The sequence below is a fragment of the Biomphalaria glabrata genome, chromosome 10 (genome assembly GCF_947242115.1).
Source record: "Biomphalaria glabrata chromosome 10, xgBioGlab47.1, whole genome shotgun sequence".
Classification (NCBI taxonomy): Eukaryota; Metazoa; Mollusca; class Gastropoda; family Planorbidae; genus Biomphalaria; species Biomphalaria glabrata.
In genome coordinates, this window is record NC_074720.1 from 17,247,418 (window position 1) to 17,271,003 (window position 23,586).

The 23,586-nt window shown below is 37.5% G+C and overlaps 1 protein-coding gene across 3 annotated transcripts in view; it reads left to right on the forward strand.

The window, feature by feature from the left end:
• Positions 1-21,948, forward strand: part of LOC106065558 (secreted frizzled-related protein 1-like) — a 107,406-nt gene extending 85,458 nt beyond the window's left edge. For all 3 annotated transcript variants that reach the window (XM_056043115.1, XM_056043117.1, XM_056043116.1), the window contains exons 4-5: positions 7,991-8,068; positions 15,893-21,948. In XM_056043115.1, the coding sequence (XP_055899090.1) occupies positions 7,991-8,068; positions 15,893-16,533 (719 nt within the window). In that variant the 3' untranslated portion in view covers positions 16,534-21,948. The remainder of the gene's footprint in view (positions 1-7,990; positions 8,069-15,892) is intronic.
• Positions 21,949-23,586: the final 1,638 nt, after the last annotated feature.

Sequence of the window (23,586 nt, forward strand, 5' to 3'; positions counted from 1 at the left end):
TTGACAGTAAAGGTAGCAAATCAGAATAAGAACACTTCACTGAAGGGAAATAACTTTACCGCACCAAAGGAAAGTAATTCAGTATATCAAAGGGAAATAATTAAAAATAACTAAAAGGAAATAATTTCAACATACTAAAAAGGGAAGTAGACATTAATTCGAACTACAAGCGTGAAGCACTTATTTCTTAGCCATAGCATATTTTATGTGTACATCTGTGTTTCACGCTTGTTGGTGGTATGCGCTCCGGATAGTGGTCTCGATTGTCCCGGGTTTGAACCCTGCCCACTGCCATCCTAGCCCGTCTTAAAGGAGGTTCGATCTAAGACGTAATAATCTTTATTCCTGAAGATTACTTAAAAATAAAAAATGTACACATTTCTAACTTGTGTGATACAAACTATTTGGCGGCCCTGTATGGCCAACATGTGTGGCCATGCATTATTTGGCGGCCCTGTATGGCCAACATGTGTGGCCATGCATTATTTGGCGGCCCTGTATGGCCAACATGTGTGGCCATGCAATTCCTATATCTATGACCTTACCCTTGGCCTTTCAGCCTTGAATGTAGAACAGTGTTATTAGTGTCAGCCAACTCGTCCGTCGTTGACCGAGAGTACGCTTATTGTGTCTGTCCCTCCCCTCTCACCCCCCACCCCCTAGTGCGGGCACGACACCGCTGCCTTGGAAAAGACGCCCGTGTCTGGCGGCAGGTACGGAGCTCGGCCTTGAAGAGGTTCCCAAGTGGTGGACAAAAAGGTTTCTATCAACAAACGACACCTGAACCCCCCCCCCCCCTCTTTCTTTTGGATGTCCTTCCTCGGGACGCTGTACTTTACTGTTAACACCTTCGACTTATCTCCCTTTGATTTCATTGCCTGACAGAAAGGAAGTAACAAGATAGAGAGATTTGGAAAGGGGCAGAGAATTCAGCTAATTTTTGCTTTAGTACCAGCCGACACAAAATAGGATTGTGAAAACAAGTGCTACTCTAACTATCACAAATATTAATCATAATAAAAATAAGATAATTGTTACAATAGAGGCGATGTGGTTGAGTGGTAAGGCGCTTCGCTTCCGTACCGGAGCGTCCCGCGTTCTAATCCTGTTGAAGACTGGGATTTTTAGTTTCGGGATATTTACGGCGCCTCTGAGTCCACCCAGCTCTAATGAATATCTGACATTAGTTGGGGAAAAGTAAAGGCGGTTGATCGTTGTGCTGGCCACATGACACCCTCGCTAACAATTGGCTCAAGAAACAGATGACCTTTACTCTCATCTGCCCTACAGGCCGCATGGTCTGAAAGGGGAACTTGACTTTTCTACTTTAATATTTAGAATCTCATCAGAAACTTTGACATTTAAAAAACGAAAGGAAAACCAACAGCCATTTGAGTGTTACCCATCACCACAGTTGTCCACAAAATGGCATGAATACTTACAAGTCAGAAATACATTTCTGTTATACGCAAACCTATCAACATATATTTATCTTCCAAAACTGTGCCTAGACTAGAGTACGTTACAGTTGCCAATCATTTAAAGATTTAATGCAATTGTAAAAAGAGAAATCATGACAAGACCAATTTGTTGAATGCTATTGTTACTGTTTGTACTTCTAGTCCTGTCCAGGAAGATCAGTTGCCAGATAGAAGTGTCTTGGTAATGTACATACTTGGGTCGTGTCAATAGCGACGTCTTCTGTAAAGAGGCTGTCACCTCTCGTGTCACAGTTCTGGAGTTTTAGGTCAATGACGACACGAACCTTTACACCGAGGTCAACGGTGTCATAAAGTCATCGAGGTTCAGAATCATTTAAGAAAAAAACATTTTTCGAAATGTTAAAAAATTTTGTTTAAGGATTTCTATAATGTACCGGTGCCCTGTATCTATCTATCTATCTATCTATCTATTTATCTATCTATCTATCTATCTATCTATCTATCTATCTATCTATCTATCTATCTATCTATCTATCTATCTATCTATCTATCCATCTATCTATCTATCTATTTATCTACCTATTTATCTATTTATCAATCTATTTATCAATCTATCTATCTATCTATCTATTAATCTATCTATCTATCTATCTATCTATCTATCTATCTATCTATCTATCTATCTATCTATCTATCTATCTATCTATCTATCTATCTATCTATCTATCTATCTATCTATCTATCTATGTATTTATTAATTATTTTTAGACACATTAATTATCCTGTATAAAACACCAAAACAAAATGTATAAACACAGATTAGTAACGTAAAGCACGAGGCCACATTGCCTCAAGCTAGGACACACAATACTTGCTAGCACACACAATACTTGCCAGGACACACTAGATAGGACACACAAAAAAACTTGCTAGGACACACTAACTAGGGCACACATTACTTGCTAGGACACACAATACTTGCTAGGATACATCATACTTGCTAGGACACACAATACTTGCTAGACACATTACTTGCTAGGACACACAATACTTGCTAGGATACATCATACTTGCTAGGACACACAATACTTGCTAGGCTAGGACACACAATACTTGCTAGGACACACAATACTTGCTAGGATATATCATACTTGCTAGGACACACAATACTTGCTAGGACACACAATACTTGCTAGGACACACAATACTTGCTAGGACACGCTAACTAGGGCACACATTACTTGCTAGGACACACATTACATGCTAGGACACACTAGCTAGGACACACATTACTTGCTATGACACACTAGCTAGAACACACATTACTTGCTATGACACACTAGTTGGGACACACAATACATTCAAGGACAAGCATTTAAAAAAATCTTTCTCCCTAACGCCATTTGAACAAGGCGTATTACCCAACTGTAGGCTATAACACTGATGTGTACACAAATGTGGTGCTGCACAATATGTAGGCCTACACAAACTTTGTCATGTGTACTATGTAGTCATGACGTGTATAACAAAGATCTATCCTAAATCCTATTTTATGTTCAAAAATATACCCAAGAAAACTCATATTTTCATTGTCATTGAAAACCCATGCGTTATTAGCGCTACGCTCTATCTATGTAACTATCTAGCAATACTTCTATGAATTTGAAATGAATTTGTATTTTTAGCGGCCCCCGAAAGGGGAAAAGACGCTATTAGTTTTGTGCGAAATGTCTGTCCGTCTGTCCGTCCGTCCCGTTTAGATCTTGTAAACTAGAAAAGAAATTGAAAATCCGACATCACAATATTTTAGACCATTCAAAGTTCTGATGCAACGGCTACTTTTTTTTTTCTGAAAGCGAAAAATCTAATTTTTAAAATCAGTTATGCAAGCAGTTTTTTAAAGAGAAAAGGCTAATTAGTATGCATTATAAGTTAGACTTAATTTAAAATGAATAGTAATCTTATAAACTTCATTTTTATGAAAAAATTTTTTATTGCGGAAATTTTTTTGTTTTTTTTTTGAGGATTTGAACAAGAGATTGAGCCTTTTCAAAACAATTAGATCAATCATAAGACATCAGTTAGGCCAAGGGAGGCGCGTGGCTGAGCGGTAAAGCGCTTGGCTTCCGAACTGGGGGTCCGGGTTCAAATCCTGGTGAAGACTGGGATTTTCAACTTTGGAATCTTTGGGCGCCTCTGAGTCCACTCAGCTCTAATGGGTACCTGACATTAGTTGGGGAAAAGTATAGGCGGTTGGTCGTTTTGCTGGCTACATGACACCCTCGCTAATCGTAGGCCACAAAAACAGATGAACTTTACATAATCTGTCCTATAGACCACAAGGTCTAAAAGGGGAACTAGTTAGGCCAGGTTCACATCTAACTTTACATTCACTTTCACCTATCCTTTGATCTGCGGGACCGTTGGGGCACTACACAAGATCTGTTAACCTTCTTTCTCCATTCTTATCTCTCATTTGTATTTGATATAATTTCATTTGCATGTTCTTTCTGAAAATATTGAAGCCTGCCTGGATGGACCTTTTCGGGGGCCGATTTTGAGTTTGTGTTTCCACACAAACTGTCTTTTGTAACCTTGTTTTACTTAAGTTTTTCATGTGTGTCTTCTAACCGACTTCTTCCAGCTTCTATCTTCCACTGATAAAGAAAATGTAGGCCTACGTTGTTATAAGGAATAGAAAAAATAAAGTCATGTTTCTGCTTTCCTGGTCACTGAATGGTATCGTAAAATAAGGTAGCATGGGATGACCATGAGACTGGACACTGTCCAGACAACAGTAGATTTTCCCACCCCCTCCCTCCGACTGTCACACTAGATGACATTCTTTCCTAACAGGTCAACGCCATATGTCAACAACTGATGTGGGAAAAAAAAACGCGATTCGGAGTTGACACTCATTAAATTTGGCTAACTCAAACAACTTCAACCTGCTGCCAAAACTGGCATTTTTTGTTCCCTCAACGAGTACCGTATTGAGTGTCTGAAGATGCACCCGATGTTACCTTTCAAAAATAACAACTCCTCACTCTGTCGGGAAAATAAAAGATACAACAAAAATACATTTCTACATCAGACTTTTTAATTCTTTAAATCGATATACAAGTGTTTTATGGACATTCCTCTTCTATATGCTCTTCCAGGAAACAAAAACAGGGGAAGCTCTTTTGTAAGAGGGAGTTGATTATTTTGCATAATTATATAATATGTATGCTAACGGTTTTATTATTTGCCAAAATAATATATTAAAATATATATGAATAATTTAAGTGTATTCTGTTGTCTGAGCTAGCAATAAGTTACGGTATAAGCTTATTTTTATTGTTTTGTTTTCAAAAAGAGAATTATATAAACATAATCAACATACAAAATTGTAAGCATTTTTAAAACAAAATACAATAGCAAATAGCGCAGTACATAATATACATATTTCCCTGGCAAAATATCCATTTATTAATTTATCAAGGGGAGAAAATGTGTATTGTATCATTGTAGTTATCAATTCATGTTTAAATACTAACCAAGAAAAATGACATTAATACCAAATGTTTAAAAAAAATTAAAATATTAGTAAGCGACGTCTAACTTAGACTCTTTAAAATGTAAATGGCTTTTGTGTGAGGAGTCTGCGACATTTTGTAGCAAAAATTTCGAAACTTCGTTGAAGACATTCTTCTCGACTTTCTTGTGTGATTCTCCTGACTTTCTTGTGTGATTCTCCTGACGTTTGTACATCGTAATGTTGACGACTTAGTTGAAATACAAACGTCCTCGCAGTCGGAAGATAAAAAAGTATGTATAAATATGCACAATCATTAAACATTTATTATAACAAGATTTTATAGGCAGTTACTCCACAACTGGTATACAACTTTATGTCTGACTTAGGTATGTAAAAAAAAAACAACGACTCTATACTATTTTTTGAACACCTCTGCTTGATTAAGTAATTTGAATATATCAAATAAAAAAAAATTTGACAAAAAAAATCTGCCTTGGATTCCTATCTCAAAAAGAACATTTTAGAAGAATTTTGAAAGATTTCAAATATTTAAAAATATCTCAATATCGTTTTTATGTGATAGAGAACAAAGACAGTTTATGTGGAGACACAAACTCAAAATCAGCCCCCGAAAAGTGGTCCACCCAGGCAGGTAAAAAGGCAGGTTTCAATATTTTAAGAAAGAACATTAGAATGAAATTATTTCAAAGACAAATGACAGATAAGAATGGAGAAAGAAGGTTGACGGATCTTGTGTGGTGCCCCAGCGGTCCACAGACCAAAGGATAGGTGAAAGTGAATGTGAAGTTAGATGTGAACATGGCCTAACTAATGTCTTATAATGAATATGTAATTGCTCTGGTTGTTTTGTAAAGGGTCAATCTCTTATTCCTCAAGAAAAAAAACATTTCCGTAAAAAAAAAATATAAAAAAAATAAATCCTTTAGTTCAGCATGCTATCGTCGTTATGAGACACTGCCGTCACAATGCAGGTCACGAGATAATATGAAAAACTACTTATTAATTGTTGTTTTAAATTATATCCAACTTATAAGCATACTAAATAGATTTTTCTCTTCAAAAAAAAGTAAACATTTTTTTTGTGTGTAAATGTAGTAGTTAGTATAAAAGAACTTACTAAGTTAGCAATAAAAATGTAAAAAAAATTTCTTTTGACAAAAAAATTAAAATCGTTTGCATAAATGTGTTTAAAATATGGTAGATTGAGATTCCCCCTACTAAGAAGCCTCCCGTGTTTGTTACAATTAATAGTGAATAGTTGTAAAAGTGGTGTATTTTTTATGAAAAAAAACTGCTTGCATAAGTGATTTAAAAAATTAGATATTCGGTTTAAGAAAAGAAAAAAGTAGCCGTTGCATCAGAACTTTGAATGGTCTAAAATATTATGATGTCGGATTTTCACTATCTTTTCTAGTTTACCAAATCTAAACGGGACGGACGGACAGACATTCCACACAAAACTAATAGCGTCTTTTCCCTTTTCGTGGGCCGCTAATAAGCACAAAAATTATTTCGTTGGCCTAAAGATAACTTTTTTTTTTAATAAAACAAACTCCTACATTCTAACTTTATAACTATGTCTTAATTTTTTGTTCAGTTTTATTGAATTATTGCTTTTCAAGCAAAACTTAAAAAAAAAAAATATTACTAACGAGACCAAAAACAAAAATCGTCTGAATAGTAATCCAATATTATCTCACAGCGAGACACAATTATTATAATATAAAAGAACCAGAATGGGTTTGGATAAAAATTTTAAAAAGAGGGGGGGGGGAGTAGATAAGCAATTAAATATCAAGAGACTTTCTTAAATTTGTAATATATTTATTGTGTTGGTTTGTAATTACTACTATCATGTCTTAACATCGTTTCTTAGCAAATGCTATGACAAGCTGACATGTGTTCCGAGGTCCGATGTGTGACCAGTGTCACTAGGGCTGCCACTAAGGCTGACAACTGAGAAATCAAACTTGAGCGGGGGGGGGGGGGGGGGCGAATAGGCGGGACTCCAAGAGTACGCCAAAAACATAGGGGAGGGGGTGTGGAGCGGCGTGGAGGTTGAGATTGACACGGGAAGAATATATGCATTGTGTTTTCCTTGTGTCTCTTTCATGACTCGCTCTCTCCAAAACTCAGAGGCTGCTCAGACTTTTGATGGCAGGCGACCAGAGTCCATGTTTTATAATGCCTACATTTACCCGGATTGTAATTCTCCGTACCTACACACACACACACACTTACACACGCAAGCAAACACAGCCACTCACTCTCACCTTCACACGCACACTGTCACTTACAATCGCTCACTCTCTCACACATACGCACATTCTTACACTCACTCACGCACACTAATTCAATTACACACACTAACACAGACTCTCACACACACTGACACATTCACACTCACACACATACACACACTTACACACTCTCTCTCTCTCACCACGGTTACGGAAATGGCTGCCTGTCATCTGACTGGCGTTCGGTGGTCTCGATGGTCCCGGGTTCAAACCCTGCCCACTGTAATCCCCTGTCGTCCTGATGGAGGTTTGGGCTAGGATGTAATTCTCTTCTAATATACATTGTTCATAGACAGGCGTAGACACGTTGTTGAAAAGGTCCAATGTTCAAAACAAAAAAAGCATCAGAAAGGAGTTAGATCGAAGTGAAGCATTATGGGCAGGCAGTCCAACGAGTTTGTCTCCTGACCAAGAAGCACGCAGCTTGCATGTCCAACATTCACTGTTCAAATTTAATTTATCCTTTTTTTTTTAAATTCAAGAACGTAACTTTTTGATTTATTAATTTGCAGATCTATTAAACATACTTGCTTTACACCATATTGTCTTCCTCTCTCTCTCTCTCTCTATCTATCTCTTTCATCCATACAGAAACACACACATCCAATAATAACGTCTGCTACTGCCGGTGTTCATGAGTCCAATTCCTGTCCGATGTAATAGCTTACGTTGTTAACTGAAGTCTACAATTTGACTCTCTTCCACAGCTGACAACAACTGCTCGGCTTGCAAGCATCCGCTCACACACGAAGCCATGATTGCTGATTTCTGTCGGCTTGAAGTAGGTAAGTGTGCTCACTTTGTTGAAAATACCCATCAGACCTTGCCATCTATGGGGCAGATGATGAAAGGTTATCTGTTTCTGTTAACGAGGATGTCATGTGGCCAGCACAGCGACCAAATGCGATTATTTTCGCAACGAGTGTAAAGAAGACAAAATTAAAAATCCCAGCCTTCAAAAAGATTAGAACTCAAACACCACACAAGATCGGTCAACCTTCTTTCACTATTCTTCTTTGTCATTTGCCTTTCGTAGAATTTCATTCTGATATTCTTTCTGAAAATATAGAAACCTGCCTTTTTACCTGCCTGGGTGGACCACTTCGGGTCTGATTTTGAGTTTGTGTTTCCACACAAAACTGTCATTGTAACCTTGTGTCTTTAACAGGAATACAATGTATTCTTCCCAAAACTATCTAAACCTTACCAACGAGAATTTCCTTTTTGATTAGGCTGAAATGCTCCTTAACTTGTGTCATTACCAGAAAACAAACATTCTTTTTTTGGGATCCCCCAATTCCAGAAAATATCAAAGTATCTAGAATCTAGAACGTCTGCTGTTTATAGTGTAAGAACCACTGGACGCCACAAGTACATGTAATGCTCCACCATGAACTTTTTTTCCCCTCTACTACCAAACGGAATTTTGAAAATTCAAAAACTTCATAATATTTAAAAACTTTTTAAAAATAAAAGTTTAAATCTCACGGATGTGAATTTAACAAGCTAAATTTCAAACCAAAATCTATTCTTATCTTAAGACCAACATAGGTGAAAGCACCTGGCCACCGTGGCATGCCAAGCACCCATGTGCCATAACTCATGATATCAATCTTCATTTGGGTTATCTCCCTTGCAGAGTTTAGTCTGTTGGGATGTAAGGCGATGTCCCACTGTCTGGCCAGAGGGCGCCATTAAATCGTGGACTCATACCTTTTCATACCACTTGTTTATTCCCATTCCAAATGTATAGCCAAATACTTGTCTATTTAGGTCCAATGGAAGTTTGGTCGTAGATCTATAGGCTATTTCTTTTCAAGTCAAAACTCAAAACAGTGATTTAAGCATAAGTGATATTCGTGAACATAATATACATTTTGTTGACGTTGCACTCAGTGTTTCTCAAACTTTATATAGTGATGCCCCCTTTCCCGGATCAAAATCTACTCCTTTCTTAGCGAGCTAATGGATCTAGGTGAGTGCTGTAAGCTACCCGAGCGCGATCCCTGCAGAGCCTCCATTGTTTTCCTGTACCCTGAGCTTCAGTAATTCACTCTCCTGGCTTCATTAGGGAGAATGTAGGTAAATTTAAAAATCTGGCCAACTCTTCTCAGCCTGAACGTGACACTCTGGTGGAAACGTTCGTTAGAAGAGACGAATAACCAACAGGGAAGTAAAACAGAACCCCCGTTGGGGTTTCAAGGAACCGAGTTCCTTGCACTGGTGGGGATGGAAGAGAGCCTCAACAATCAACCCTGTCACAATCTACACACCCGATTGAGGGGCCTTTGTAAGGCGGACGACGCAAGGCTGATGTGGTACAAAATACGGGTGTTCCCCGTAGCGCTTACTCTCGATTATGAGGATTTTGAGCTTCGGGAAACACTGGACACCAGACAGTTCTTTAGAGACGCTGAATTCAGTTATAGATCTGCAAAGTCTGTAAAGTCTACATTGGAAAAGTATATAGAACTAGTTACGGGGTAAGGGAAGATGGTTTTGTAGCCTTAGTGACGACTTGCCAGTTTGACTTTATGTTTTGTAGCCTTAGTGACGACTTGCCAGTTTGACTTTATTTCCAGTTGTCATCAATTTTAAGAGAAAAAAAATATGTTCATTTAATTCACTTAAATCCAAAAGTTCAAAAAGTACATTGATATGCTTTTTTTTTTCACCTAACAATCTTGCAAGCCTTTATCCTATTGATATTTTATAAGATCAGTTATAAATATTAATGATCAGAGTTGATTGTAGTAAAGTAGGTATTCTGGATACATGAGGCTTCTGTAGACTATTCAAACAGAGTTTATTGTAGTAAAGTCAGTATTCTGGATACATGAGGCTTCTGCAGACTATTCAAACAGAGTTGATTGTAGTAAAGTCAGTATTCTGGATACATGAGGCTTCTGTAGACTATTCAAACAGAGTTTATTGTAGTAAAGTCAGTATTCTGGATACATGAGGCTTCTGCAGACTATTCAAACAGAGTTGATTGTAGTAAAGTCAGTATTCTGGATACATGAGGCTTCTGTAGACTATTCAAACAGAGTTGATTGTAGTAAAGTCAGTATTCTGGATACATGAGGCTTCTGTAGACTATTCAAACAGAGTTGATTGTAGTAAAGTAGGTATTCTGGATACATGAGGCTTCTGTAGACTATTCAAACAGAGTTGATTGTAGTAAAGTCAGTATTCTGGATACATGAGGCTTCTGTAGACTATTCAAACAGAGTTGATTGTAGTAAAGTCAGTATTCTGGATACATGAGGCTTCTGCAGACAATTCAAACAGAGTTGAGTGTAGTAAAGTCAGTATTCTGGATACATGAGGCTTCTGTAGACTATTCAAACATAGTTGATTGTAGTAAAGTCAGTATTCTGGATACATGAGGCTTCTGCAGACAATTCAAACAGAGTTGATTGTAGTAAAGTCAGTATTCTGGATACATGAGGCTTCTGCAGACTATTCAAACAGAGTTGATTGTAGTAAAGTCAGTATTCTGGATACATGAGGCTTCTGCAGACTATTCAAACAGAGTTGATTGTAGTAAAGTCAGTATTCTGGATACATGAGGCTTCTGCAGACTATTCAAACAGAGTTGATTGTAGTAAAGTCAGTATTCTGGATACATGAGGCTTCTGCAGACAATTCAAACAGAGTTAGTTGTAGTAAAGTCAGTATTCTGGATACATGAGGCTTCTGTAGACTATTCAAACAGAGTTGATTGTAGTAAAGTCAGTATTCTGGATACATGAGGCTTCTGTAGACTATTCAAACAGAGTTGATTGTAGTAAAGTCAGTATTCTGGATACATGAGGCTTCTGTAGACTATTCAAACAGAGTTGATTGTAGTAAAGTCAGTATTCTGGATACATGAGGCTTCTGCAGACTATTCAAACAGAGTTGATTGTAGTAAAGTCAGTATTCTGGATACATGAGGCTTCTGCAGACAATTCAAACAGAGTTAGTTGTAGTAAAGTCAGTATTCTGGATACATGAGGCTTCTGTAGACTATTCAAACAGAGTTGATTGTAGTAAAGTCAGTATTCTGGATACATGAGGCTTCTGTAGACTATTCAAACAGAGTTGATTGTAGTAAAGTCAGTATTCTGGATACATGAGGCTTCTGCAGACTATTCAAACAGAGTTGATTGTAGTAAAGTCAGTATTCTGGATACATGAGGCTTCTGCAGACAATTCAAACAGAGTTGAGTGTAGTAAAGTCAGTATTCTGGATACATGAGGCTTCTGTAGACTATTCAAACAGAGTTGATTGTAGTAAAGTCAGTATTCTGGATACATGAGGCTTCTGCAGACAATTCAAACAGAGTTGATTGTAGTAAAGTCAGTATTCTGGATACATGAGGCTTCTGCAGACTATTCAAACAGAGTTGATTGTAGTAAAGTCAGTATTCTGGATACATGAGGCTTCTGCAGACAATTCAAACAGAGTTAGTTGTAGTAAAGTCAGTATTCTGGATACATGAGGCTTCTGCAGACTATTCAAACAGAGTTGATTGTAGTAAAGTCAGTATTCTGGATACATGAGGCTTCTGCAGACAATTCAAACAGAGTTGATTGTAGTAAAGTCAGTATTATGGATACATGAGGCTTCTGCAGACTATTCAAACAGAGTTGATTGTAGTAAAGTCAGTATTCTGGATACATGAGGCTTCTGCAGACAATTCAAACAGAGTTGATTGTAGTAAAGTCAGTATTCTGGATACACGAGGCTTCTGCAGACAATTCAAACAGAGTTGATTGTAGTAAAGTCAGTATTATGGATACATGAGGCTTCTGCAGACAATTCAAACAGATTAGAAAGAAATGGCTCACGGGATGTTTCCTTCTTCTTTTAATAGTGTCTGTGTGTGTGTGTCATGAACCTAGAAATATTTGTATATAAGTGTGTGTCTGTGTGTGTGTCTTGGACCTAGATATGTTTGCATATAAGTGTGTGTGTGTGTCATGAACCTAGATATGTTTGCTAATAATATGTGTGTGTGTGTGTGTGATGGACCTAGATATGTTTGCATATAAGTGTGTGTGTGTGTGTGTGTCTTGGACCTAGATATGTTTGCATATAAGTGTGTGTGTGTGTCATGAACCTAGATATGTTTGCTAATAATATGTGTGTGTGTGTGTGTGTGATGGACCTAGATATGTTTGCATATAAGTGTGTGTGTGTGTGTGTGATGGACCTAGATATGTTTGCATATAAGTGTGTGTGTGTGTGATGGACCTCGATATGTTTGCATATAAATGTGTGTGTGTGTGTGTCTGTGATGGACTTAGATATGTTTGCATATAAGTGTGTGTGTGTGTGATGGACCTCGATATGTTTGCATATAAATGTGTGTGTGTGTGTGTGTCTGTGATGGACTTAGATATGTTTGCATATAAGTGTGTGTGTGTGTAATGAACCTAGATATGTTTGCTAATAATAAGTGTGTGTGTGTGATGGACCTAGATATGTTTGCATATAAGTGTGTGTGTGTGTGATGGACCTAGATATGTTTGCATATAATTGTGTGTGTGTGTGATGGACCTAGATATGTTAGCATATAAGTGTGTGTGTGTGTGTGATGGACCTAGATATGTTTGCATATAAGTGTGTGTGTGTGTGATGGACCTAGATATGTTTGCTAATAATAAGTGTGTGTGTATGTGTGTGTGATGGACCTAGATATGTTTGCATATAAGTGTGTGTGTGTGTGATGGACCTAGATATGTTTGCATATAAGTGTGTGTGTGTGTGTGATGGACCTAGATATGTTTGCATATAAGTGTGTGTGTGTGTGAGTGAAGGACTTAGATATCTAAGTTTGTAGATAATTGTGTGGTTTGAGACAAAGACAGTCAAAAAAGAAATGGAAAGAAGCCTGGTGAAGACACTGAGCACACAGATCAACTAATTAACAAAACGTAATGGCGGGGCTTCTAGTGGATCAGAACCTCAGGCCAGAAGCCATGCAAATAAACAGAATGCATTTTTTACGTTTAATTATTTACACATTTTATTGTTCTAATTTATATTATGCACGATTTTTGTGGAAATAGAAAGTACAGATGTATACAATCTCGTTAATGTTAATGCACCTTTTGTTCCTTCTTTGTTTCTCTCTTTTTTTTCACCTTTCTCTCACTCTCACTCTCTCTCTCTCTCTCTCTCTCACTCTATCCCTTCTATCTATTTTTATCCTCTTAGCAATGATCTAATCGTCTTTCTTAAAAATGTGGGAAAATTCTGGACTAAGATTTAATTAGCTTCAAATCTGAAGGAGGCGCATCCGAAACGTGTCAAAATTTTCTAAATGAAACCCTCGGACATGCTGTTAGACCTTTAAAACGTGTTCTGATACATTCAGATATACATAGGTGGGTGATCTGAAAAGTCTCCGACCTAACACTAGAATGAGGTTTAGTGTTTCTTCAAATCAATAGAAAGAAATCTTCTTTCAGATCTATACGCTTCCCCCAGAGGTATTCCACTTCACCAACTATCGAACCTCTAACGATCCATATGGTTGGTCTATATAGCGTCTTTTCTAAAGCAATGGTTGTGTTTGGTGGACAGAGCTCTGTATCCAATGTTTGTGTCAGGTGGACAGAGCTCTGTATCCAATGGTTGTGTCAGGTGGACAGAGCTCTGTATCCAATGGTTGTGTTTGGGGGAAAGAGCTCTGTATCCAATGGTTGTGTCAGGTGGACAGAGCTCTGTATCCAATGGTTGTGTTTGGTGGACAGAGCTCTGTATCCAATGGTTGTGTTTGGTGGACAGAGCTCTGTATCCAAAGGTTGTGTTTGGTGGACAGAGCTCTGTATCCAATGGTTGTGTCAGGTGGACAGAGCTCTGTATCCAATGGTTGTGTCAGGTGGACAGAGCTCTGTATCCAATGGTTGTGTCAGGTGGACAGAGCTCTGTATCCAATGGTTGTGTCAGGTGGACAGAGCTCTGTATCCAATGGTTGTGTCAGGTGGACAGAGCTCTGTATCCAATGGTTGTGTCAGGTGGACAGAGCTCTGTATCCAATGGTTGTGTTTGGTGGACAGAGCTCTGTATCCAATGGTTGTGTCAGGTGGACAGAGCTCTGTATCCAATGGTTGTGTCAGGTGGACAGAGCTCTGTATCCAATGGTTGTGTTTGGGGGACAGAGCTCTGTATCCAATGGTTGTGTCAGGTGGACAGAGCTCTGTATCCAATGGTTGTGTTTGGTGGACAGAGCTCTGTATCCAATGGTTGTGTTTGGTGGACAGAGCTCTGTATCCAAAGGTTGTGTTTGGTGGACAGAGCTCTGTATCCAATGGTTGTGTCAGGTGGACAGAGCTCTGTATCCAATGGTTGTGTCAGGTGGACAGAGCTCTGTATCCAATGGTTGTGTCAGGTGGACAGAGCTCTGTATCCAATGGTTGTGTTTGGTGGACAGAGCTCTGTATCCAATGGTTGTGTCAGGTGGACAGAGCTCTGTATCCAATGGTTGTGTCAGGTGGACAGAGCTCTGTATCCAATGGTTGTGTTTGGTGGACAGAGCTCTGTATCCAATGGTTGTGTCAGGTGGACAGAGCTCTGTATCCAATGGTTGTGTTTGGTGGACAGAGCTCTGTATCCAATGGTTGTGTTTGGTGGACAGAGCTCTGTATCCAATGGTTGTGTCTGGTGGACAGAGCTCTGTATCCAATGGTTGTGTTTGGTGGACAGAGCTCTGTATCCAATGGTTGTGTTTGGTGGACAGAGCTCTGTATCCAATGGTTGTGTTTGGTGGACAGAGCTCTGTATCCAAAGGTTGTGTTTGGTGGACAGAGCTCTGTATCCAAAGGTTGTGTTTGGTGGACAGAGCTCTGTATCCAATGGTTGTGTTTGGTGGACAGAGCTCTGTATCCAAAGGTTGTGTTTGGTGGACAGAGCTCTGTATCCAATGGTTGTGTTTGGTGGACAGAGCTCTGTCTCCAATGGTTGTGTTTGGTGGAGTTGAAGGTATTTGAATTAAAGACGTAGAAACTGCCAGAAATGAGTTTTTGTTTCTTTTTTCACAATTTTCGATTCATATTTTTAAATCACCGAACTCTCCACTCCAAGTTTAGACATCGAATACTATTACAATATTGTGAAACCAGCTAAACATACAGCATACACACAAAAAAACCGCACATAATAATTTGTCCTACTCTAAATTCATGGCCATACTTTCGATACTACAGGGTGATTGATAGAAAAGTGGAAAATGTGTAAAACAGCTATTTATTTGTAACAAGGATAATTTTTATAAGTTTTTAAAGGTATATGTTTTATTAAACTCATAGATTGTCAACATGTCGTCAGTGCACTTCAGAGCAGTGTCTTAACCTGGAAATCCCAAGCTCGTGGAGCGTCGTGAAGGGTAACTTGTCACGTCCACTATTCAGAAGCTCTGTTAACAGCAAGCCCCAAGCGCGTTAAGCCATGACTTTTAACTCTGGGCATTTGGAGCTTGTTCTTCAGGATCTCATCTGAGACTCAAATTTCCCGCTTTTCTAGCGACCACCCTGTATACGACCAGCCTGTATAATTTTAATTAAAAAAAAAATACTTTCAACAGCTGATAATTCTTTTCCCTTGTTTTCATCCTCAGCCATGCGGGTACAGATCAAAGAGTTCCGTAATGTGAACGGAAACAAGGAACTCATCCTGAAAAACAAAAGGACATTCTTCAAGGGAGAGAAGCTCTTCAAAAACGCGCGCCAGCTGACGGCGGTGATCGAAGGCGGGGCCAGCTGCACGTGCCAGACCATCAACTCCACAACGGAGCGCTACATGTTGATGGGCATCAAGAGAGACGACAAGATCATCGTCAAGTTCGGGATGCTCTGGAACAAGAAGGACAAAGAGTTCAAAAAAGGGTTCAAGGCCATCCACAAGGGCAACACGTGCGAGGGCATCTTCCGGGAAATGGTTGTGAACGGGGAAACGAAACCTCCTAGCGGCACCGGAACCACACAGGGCGCTAAGGACACCGGGAAGAAACCAAGCAAAAACAAAAAGGGCGGGAAAAACCAGAAACCTCCGAAAAAAGGAAAACAGAACACCAAAAAGAATAAAAAGGGAAACAAGGAGAAAGAGAACGATAAGGAGAAGATGAAAGACAAAAAAGGAAAGAAAGGAAAGGATAAGGTCAAGACAACCTCGGGAAACACCGCCAACCGAAGAGACACTATGTCCAAAACAGAGCTGGAAGATCGGGCGTTGAGTAATTTCATGAAGGTGGCCAACTGACTACCTGGCCAATCCATTGACGATCTCACGTTTGATCTGATGGGCTCACCCTAAAACCTGCTTCAGAAGTTTCGAAACAATTCTATGAATAGACAAATCTCAACAGTTCTAGAAAGAGAGAGCATTCGTTTAATTAAAAAAAAAAAGGTGAAGAAACGAACTTTGGAGAAATCTGTCAAACGTGTGAATTCAAACAAATATTATGATCAGGAGCTAGCGGAGATGTGCCAGAATGACTTTTTTTTTTGGCAATGCCAAATAATTTTCCAAATAATCAAAATAAAATATTGGCCAGTAATTTCTGCTTCTAAAACTGCAGTGATTCCATTGCTGCAGATGTTTTATTTACTCAGTTCCATTTAATCCCCTAAGAAAGAAAGGCATTTAGTTGAGGTCTTATTTGGCACAAGTCTTGTTGCTTGAGCACAGGCTGAAGAGGAAATCTTCCAGGAATTAAACGGGATGAGAAAAGGTCATCTGAGTCGACATACCTTTGTCTCAGTAGTGACCATGTGAAGACATTGTCCACGCCTATATTATGACCTTGGGAAGGTATTGCCCACGTCACGGAAATGACCTTGTGAGGATATTTTCCAAGTCACTGTAAAAACTCATAGCAGCGACCTTGGAAGATATTGCCAAGTTAATATAAGGAAGTTTTGAAAGTATTGACCACGTTACTATACTGGCCGATAATGAATGCCAAATGACCTTCAATGACCTGATCATGATAATAATTGCACTTGATCAAGCTCGTCAATGGATTTGTTCATTCTGAACTGACAAAATATGTTCAACCTCATTTTATTTTCTTTGTGTTAGACAGAGCGATAAATCAAAAAAACGGTTTATCAGCGAAGAAAACATTTAGTTTGATATCATGGGAACTGAAGAAAGATTGGCTTCTGCCAGACATTTTCACAGACATTCGATCAGACGTCGTGATGACGTGTCTTCGACGTCATGACTGAAAGGCCTGGTGACGTCCTGACGACGGCCAGTGTTGCTGATGATACATTTTGTTAACTCATAATTTATTGCTGTTTCTATTTTGTTTGTTTAGCATTTAGACATGAGTATTTATGTTCTTTGTGTTGTGTCTAATGCTACGAGATGTACTGCTATTATGTCTTATTATGTTAGGATCTAAACTATAACAATTTACTGATAAATACAATAACTGAAACGGTAACAATAAAAGGCTTGCGTCTGATCCAGGCCAACGTTCCTTGTCTTTTCAAGAGTTACCAAACAGTCTCAACGAAGATGCTTTCATGTCTTACAATACTGCAACATATTGAAGAACCCCTCTCTCTTTCTCTCTCTCCTTATACTTATAATTTGTGTGTGTGTTTTTTTTTTTCTTAAATTCTTTTTCGGATTCGGGGTGATTGACTGAAGCCCGAAGAAAATGGTTGGTCTTTACATTTATTTGTATACTTCCAAGTTTTGAGATTTCTCAGACTAGAATAGAATGCGCCTCAACTTGCTGCAGGTCACAGCAAACGAGTTTCTTGGTAGCTTCCTTTTTTTTTAAATGATTATTTTTTGTGTAGTCTAAATTGCTCTAGATGTCTATTTTGTGATTCGCTGTGTTTACTAATCAAATTGTAATTATTTATAAACTTGTATATATTGTTCAGAAGAAGCCTCCTAGCAATGTTAAACCTGTGTATCCATTGAATATGTACAAGGACAAACTGTATTTAAAACGTTTGTGGTGTTTTGATACTTCGCACGATCGCATTCCCGAAGTTTGTGCTAGGGAATGTAGGCCTGTAAAACTGCTTTTGTTTCACGAGTTGACTAGCTATCGATTCCTTTTTGGAAAGCATACAAGTAAAGCGAGGGGATAAGACTTTCAAATACAATTTTAAACATAAACGTATACACCTATTTATGATCATCTGTCCAATGTTTAACCATGTTTACCTAGCCGTAAGAGAAACAGAGTACACAGATGGATATCTAGTGATTACTTTCTAATTTGAACACAATTCTGTCTTTTGTTTCACGCTGCAATAAGGTGTTTACTATCAGCTCCACGTCTCGCTACATCTCTTTTACAACGTATGGATTGCTGTCAACAAGTTTGAAAGTTTGACTCGAAACAAATTTGTTTGTAAAGACGACTGAGTCTTTATGGTGTACACCTAGAGGAACATGTGATGAGTTCAAGAGGAACATGTGATGAGTTCAAGAGGAACATGTGATGAGTTCAGCCATTCGTTTGGCGAATGATAATACTAGAGCTGGACAAATAATTTGACCAGGCATAATTTGACCAGGCATAATTCTCAGCGCTTAGATGTGTATTTCATTGACAAGTTTTGTTTTTTTTTGTTATTGTTATTCCGTTGTTTTTAATGCTGTTTTTTTTTTGTTAACCCGTGCGATTGACTTGATCTTTTCGACAACACCTGGGCTGCTCTACATTTGATGACCGCCTGGTGGAAGGGTTATACGCTCTGGATTGTCATCTCGATGGGTCCGGGTTCGAATCCTGCCTGCCGCAATCCCCGTCTTCCTCTGGGAGGTTTGGGCTAGAATGTAATCTTCAATTCTGAAGGAACACCTGTAACATGTTTAAAAAATTGACTTGATTGTTTCGACAATTCCTACATTGACTTGATTTTTCTACAATACCTGCACAGTTCTAGAATTGATTTAATGTTTTCAACAAAACCTGCTTTGCTCGACTCTGTAATGTGTTTGTGATTTGATTTCTTAACTCTCCTATTTTCTTAAAACCCAATGTTTTGTTTGTTCCTATATTCTCATTTATTCCTACTGTTAAGTAATGTTCTAATTCTGTTGTTTGTGTTCTTCATTGTTACAATGTTTTATTCTTTGTTCACTGACTAAATATTTGTAAATAAAAGTGTATAGTCTCGTAATGTTTCCTTAGCCTCGCTTTAGGTTCTTCATATAGTTCGGATTGTTGGGGGGGGGGGGGGGGGCGTATAGCAATAGGCCCCAATAGTTCAGCATTTAATCCTAGAGAAATACATTAGTAATGTCTTATTTGTTTCACTTTATCAGAAAGTAATCATATTTTTGATTAATATTCAGTAATAACAAAATGATGGCTTTCTTTGGATCAAGACTTACGAAAAAAAAAAAAAAACATAAGCACTGACCTATAGAATGCTATACATAAATCATACGTGTACAATGATAGTATAGATGTGTAGATTTGTATAGGTCTTGGTAACCGTATATGTAGGCTATATGTATTTTTGATAGGTCTTCATAGTGACATGTATGTATTAGATCTGTAGAGCTCTTTATTCTCATAGGTATGGATTTGATTCAAAGTAGATCTTTCTTGATCTTTATGTCATATTTAATGTACACGGTGAGGCCGAAAGTTGGATAAATAGGCCTATCACTTTCTGACGGAATTTCTTGAATGGAAATACAACTATTGAACATGCTGATTTTTTGTTTGCTGGCTAGTAAAGAGTCAAAGTAAAGACAATAAGAAGAGAATGACTAAATAGTCTCTCACATACACCGGACACATTAAAGACAAACACTGTAGATAATACATACTTTACATATTTGTAAAGACAAACACTGTAGATAATACATACTTTACATATTTGTAAAGACAAACACTGTAGATAATACATACTTTACATATTTGTAAAGACAATGCAGACACAAAGCACCAAAAGGTTTTTAAACTAATTATGCATATTGTACATACTATATACACGGTACACACACTGCATATGATAAACTCACTTCACAGACACAACACACACTCCGAAGGGCTACACATTAGACCTAACTTCAAAAGCTGCACATATACTACACACACACAGCCTTTGGTACACAAATTGCAAATTCAACACACATATTACAAAAGGTAGAAGACATTTCACATTTCGGCATACACTACACACACTGCACGTTGTAGGCCTAATGGCATACACACTGCATACTAAACACACCTAATTTTTTATGGAACGATCGATCTAAATTTTCTCTACAGTAAAATATTTTTGGAAGGTGTTTAGAAAGAACAAAAGGTTCTGGTCTAATGCTAAGCGCAGAAGTGACCAAATTACACACCCAGATCTAGGAAACATATATACCTAGATCTTCAGAGTGTATCTATAGCTGTTGCTAAATATTCCAACCAGATTTAGAGGAACAAAAAGGAAGAAGAATAGCTTGCTGACTGCTTCTCTCGTCTGCTGTGATAACGTGGGGGAAATTTTTTCGTCTTTTATTATTATTATTTCTTTTTTTTTTTTTTTTGCCCGTGCATTATTTTCAAGATAAGGAAGACATGTTGAATGGATATACCTGGATCTCCTTGAGGTGGCTGCTGTAGCGGTCTAGACGCTAGATTTGGAAGGATATTTTTAGAAAGCTGTCGAAATATTGGATTGTAAGGAAGAAAAACTTAAACTAATCGGCCTGGGGTTACCCACACACACACACACACACACACAAACACACCAACCACCACCAGCAAAAAAAAAAATATGAGAAAGGTGCTATAGAGAAAGAAAAGAAAAAAAAAGGGGGGGGGGTGGGAATCGAGTAGTGAGTTAATATTTTTAAAAAGGCTTGGACCTGCTTTGGTGTTATCATTAAGCGATTCAGGCAGTGGTTATTTTTTTTTACGTCATATGTCTGGGTTGAACTGGGGATAGAAGTTCCATTACAACTGTGTTCATTGGATTAAATTTCTGTTACTTCTGTTCGTAGTAGCTTCTGTCATTGGGAGCAAAAGGCGAAAGAAATCAACGATGTTTACATATTTAAAAAATAAACGAATGCTTGCTGTTTAGATTTGTAGAGATATGTAGCGAAAAGAAAGTGAAAGGGCTTTGTTGGAATAGTACAGATTTAGAAGAGATATGTAGCGAAAAGAAAGTGAAAGGGCTTTGTTGGAATAGTACAGATTTAGAAGAGATATGTAGCGAAAAGAAAGTGAAAGGGCTTTGTTGGAATAGTACAGATTTAGAAGAGATATGTGGCGAAAAGAAAGCGAAAGGGCTTTATTGGAATAGTACAGATTTAGAAGAGATATGTGGCGAAAAGAAAGCGAAAGGGCTTTGTTGGAATAGTACAGATTTAGAAGAGATATGTAGCGAAAAGAAAGTGAAAGGGCTTTGTTGGAATAGTACAGATTTAGAAGAGATATGTGGCGAAAAGAAAGTGAAAGGGCTTTATTGGAATAGTACAGATTTAGAAGAGATATCGTTAAAGGTAGATTATTTACTAAACAAAGTCGAATAGAAAAGTAAAACTCATGATGTATTTTTTGAAAAGAGTTCATAGATCAATGTCTCCCATTCTCGTTTGTTTGTATCTAAAATTGTTTTGGAGATTTGGTCAGAAATTCAATATGTTGTGAAATCAGTCAATAAAACATATCTAGTTCTACTGTTGTAACATTGTCTTGTTTATTTCCTTTTAAACAAAATAAGAAAAAAATTAGAATTGAAACTAGAGAACACAAGCGCAAGATTAGAGAGAGAGAATGAAAAGAAGAGAGACAGAAAGAAAGAGATAGAGAAAAATAGAGGAGAGAAAGAGTGAGATAAAGAGATTGAGAGTGAAAGAAAGACAGACAAGAAGGAGAGAGAGAGAGGGAGGCCGCGAGATCTTCTAGTTATGATGATCTTATCAAATCAAATGTATTACAAATGCATCTCATCGAACGTCTGCAAGCAAAAAAAAACCAACAAAACAACTCTCACTAGGCCATCTAACAACAGCTTACATTAAGGCATCAATGAGAATAACTGAACAAAAAAATGGCACTTCCATTGCACAAAGATAACAGAAAATTGTCCACATCAACGCGGCAAACTATTAAAATAATTGCAGACTTTCATGTGAGCCTAACTAGATTGACAAGTAGCCTAGTTTGTGCAATATTGCTGCTATTAAAAAAAATATTATTTGAAAAATAATAATAACAATAATAATGCTGATGATCAATAAATAGGGGAGATAAATCCTGGTTGTCTTTGTGCAAAAAGCATTACGTATGTTATCTTACTTTGATTATTCTCTTGCTTGACAACACTATTTCACGAATTAGAATTATATGATTGCAGTGTCTGATGGAATGCAATTCTGACAAGAGTAAAGCATCAAAATGTGAGCATTCTGCCAGTACTATAAACCTCAAATCATTGCTCACATTTACATCCGAATTTTAAATGTATGCCATATGTAGATTAATTCTTAATAGATAGCCAAAGTCACGATGAAGGTAGATGTTCATTTGTTGTTGTTGTTGTTGTGTGTGATCGAATATTTCATTTATTCTTTGACTGTCTTGATAATCTTACATTTTCTTATAAATAAGTAATGCATTTTATCTCATCTTTTTTTTTTTATAAATTGCAACTATTCTTAGGGCTTAATTACTTATATATAACTATATATTTTAAAATAATTTTAACTTTGTATTTGGCCTAATAAGATGCGTTGATTATACACACCATTTGATAATTCGATGCATATAATAAAAAAGCTTGTCTTTGAGACCATAGATGAATGCAGTCCTAGCTGTGACCTACATGTTTTGCCACATCCAGCGCAGACATAACAAACAATAAGTACTGTGCACATTTCCGTAATGTATTTCTACAGTAGACTTAAATTGAACATGAGAAAAACGATCTTTTCGAGTGGAATAATTCTAATCGTTGACTTTTGAAGTATTCTCAGTTCTGTCCAATAGTCTACATAATATAAATAGATGTTGACCTAGTTTACATAATATAAATAGATGTTGACCTAATTTGTTTGTTCTTACTTGAAATTTAAAGTCACTCATTTTTTTTATTTTATTTTTAAATATTAAAAAAAAACTAAAAACTTTAAATCTCAAAATTCAGGAAACAAACTAATTACTTTTCTTCTTCCCTCTCAATTTAAACCTAACATCTTGCTCAAAACTAAACCTCTTTCAAACCAACTGTTCAATTGTTACTGCAGTAGAATTTTTTTTTATTCAAATCCAAAAATAAACTTTTTAAAATCTGACTCACTTTCATTTTTTTTTTTTCATTCTTT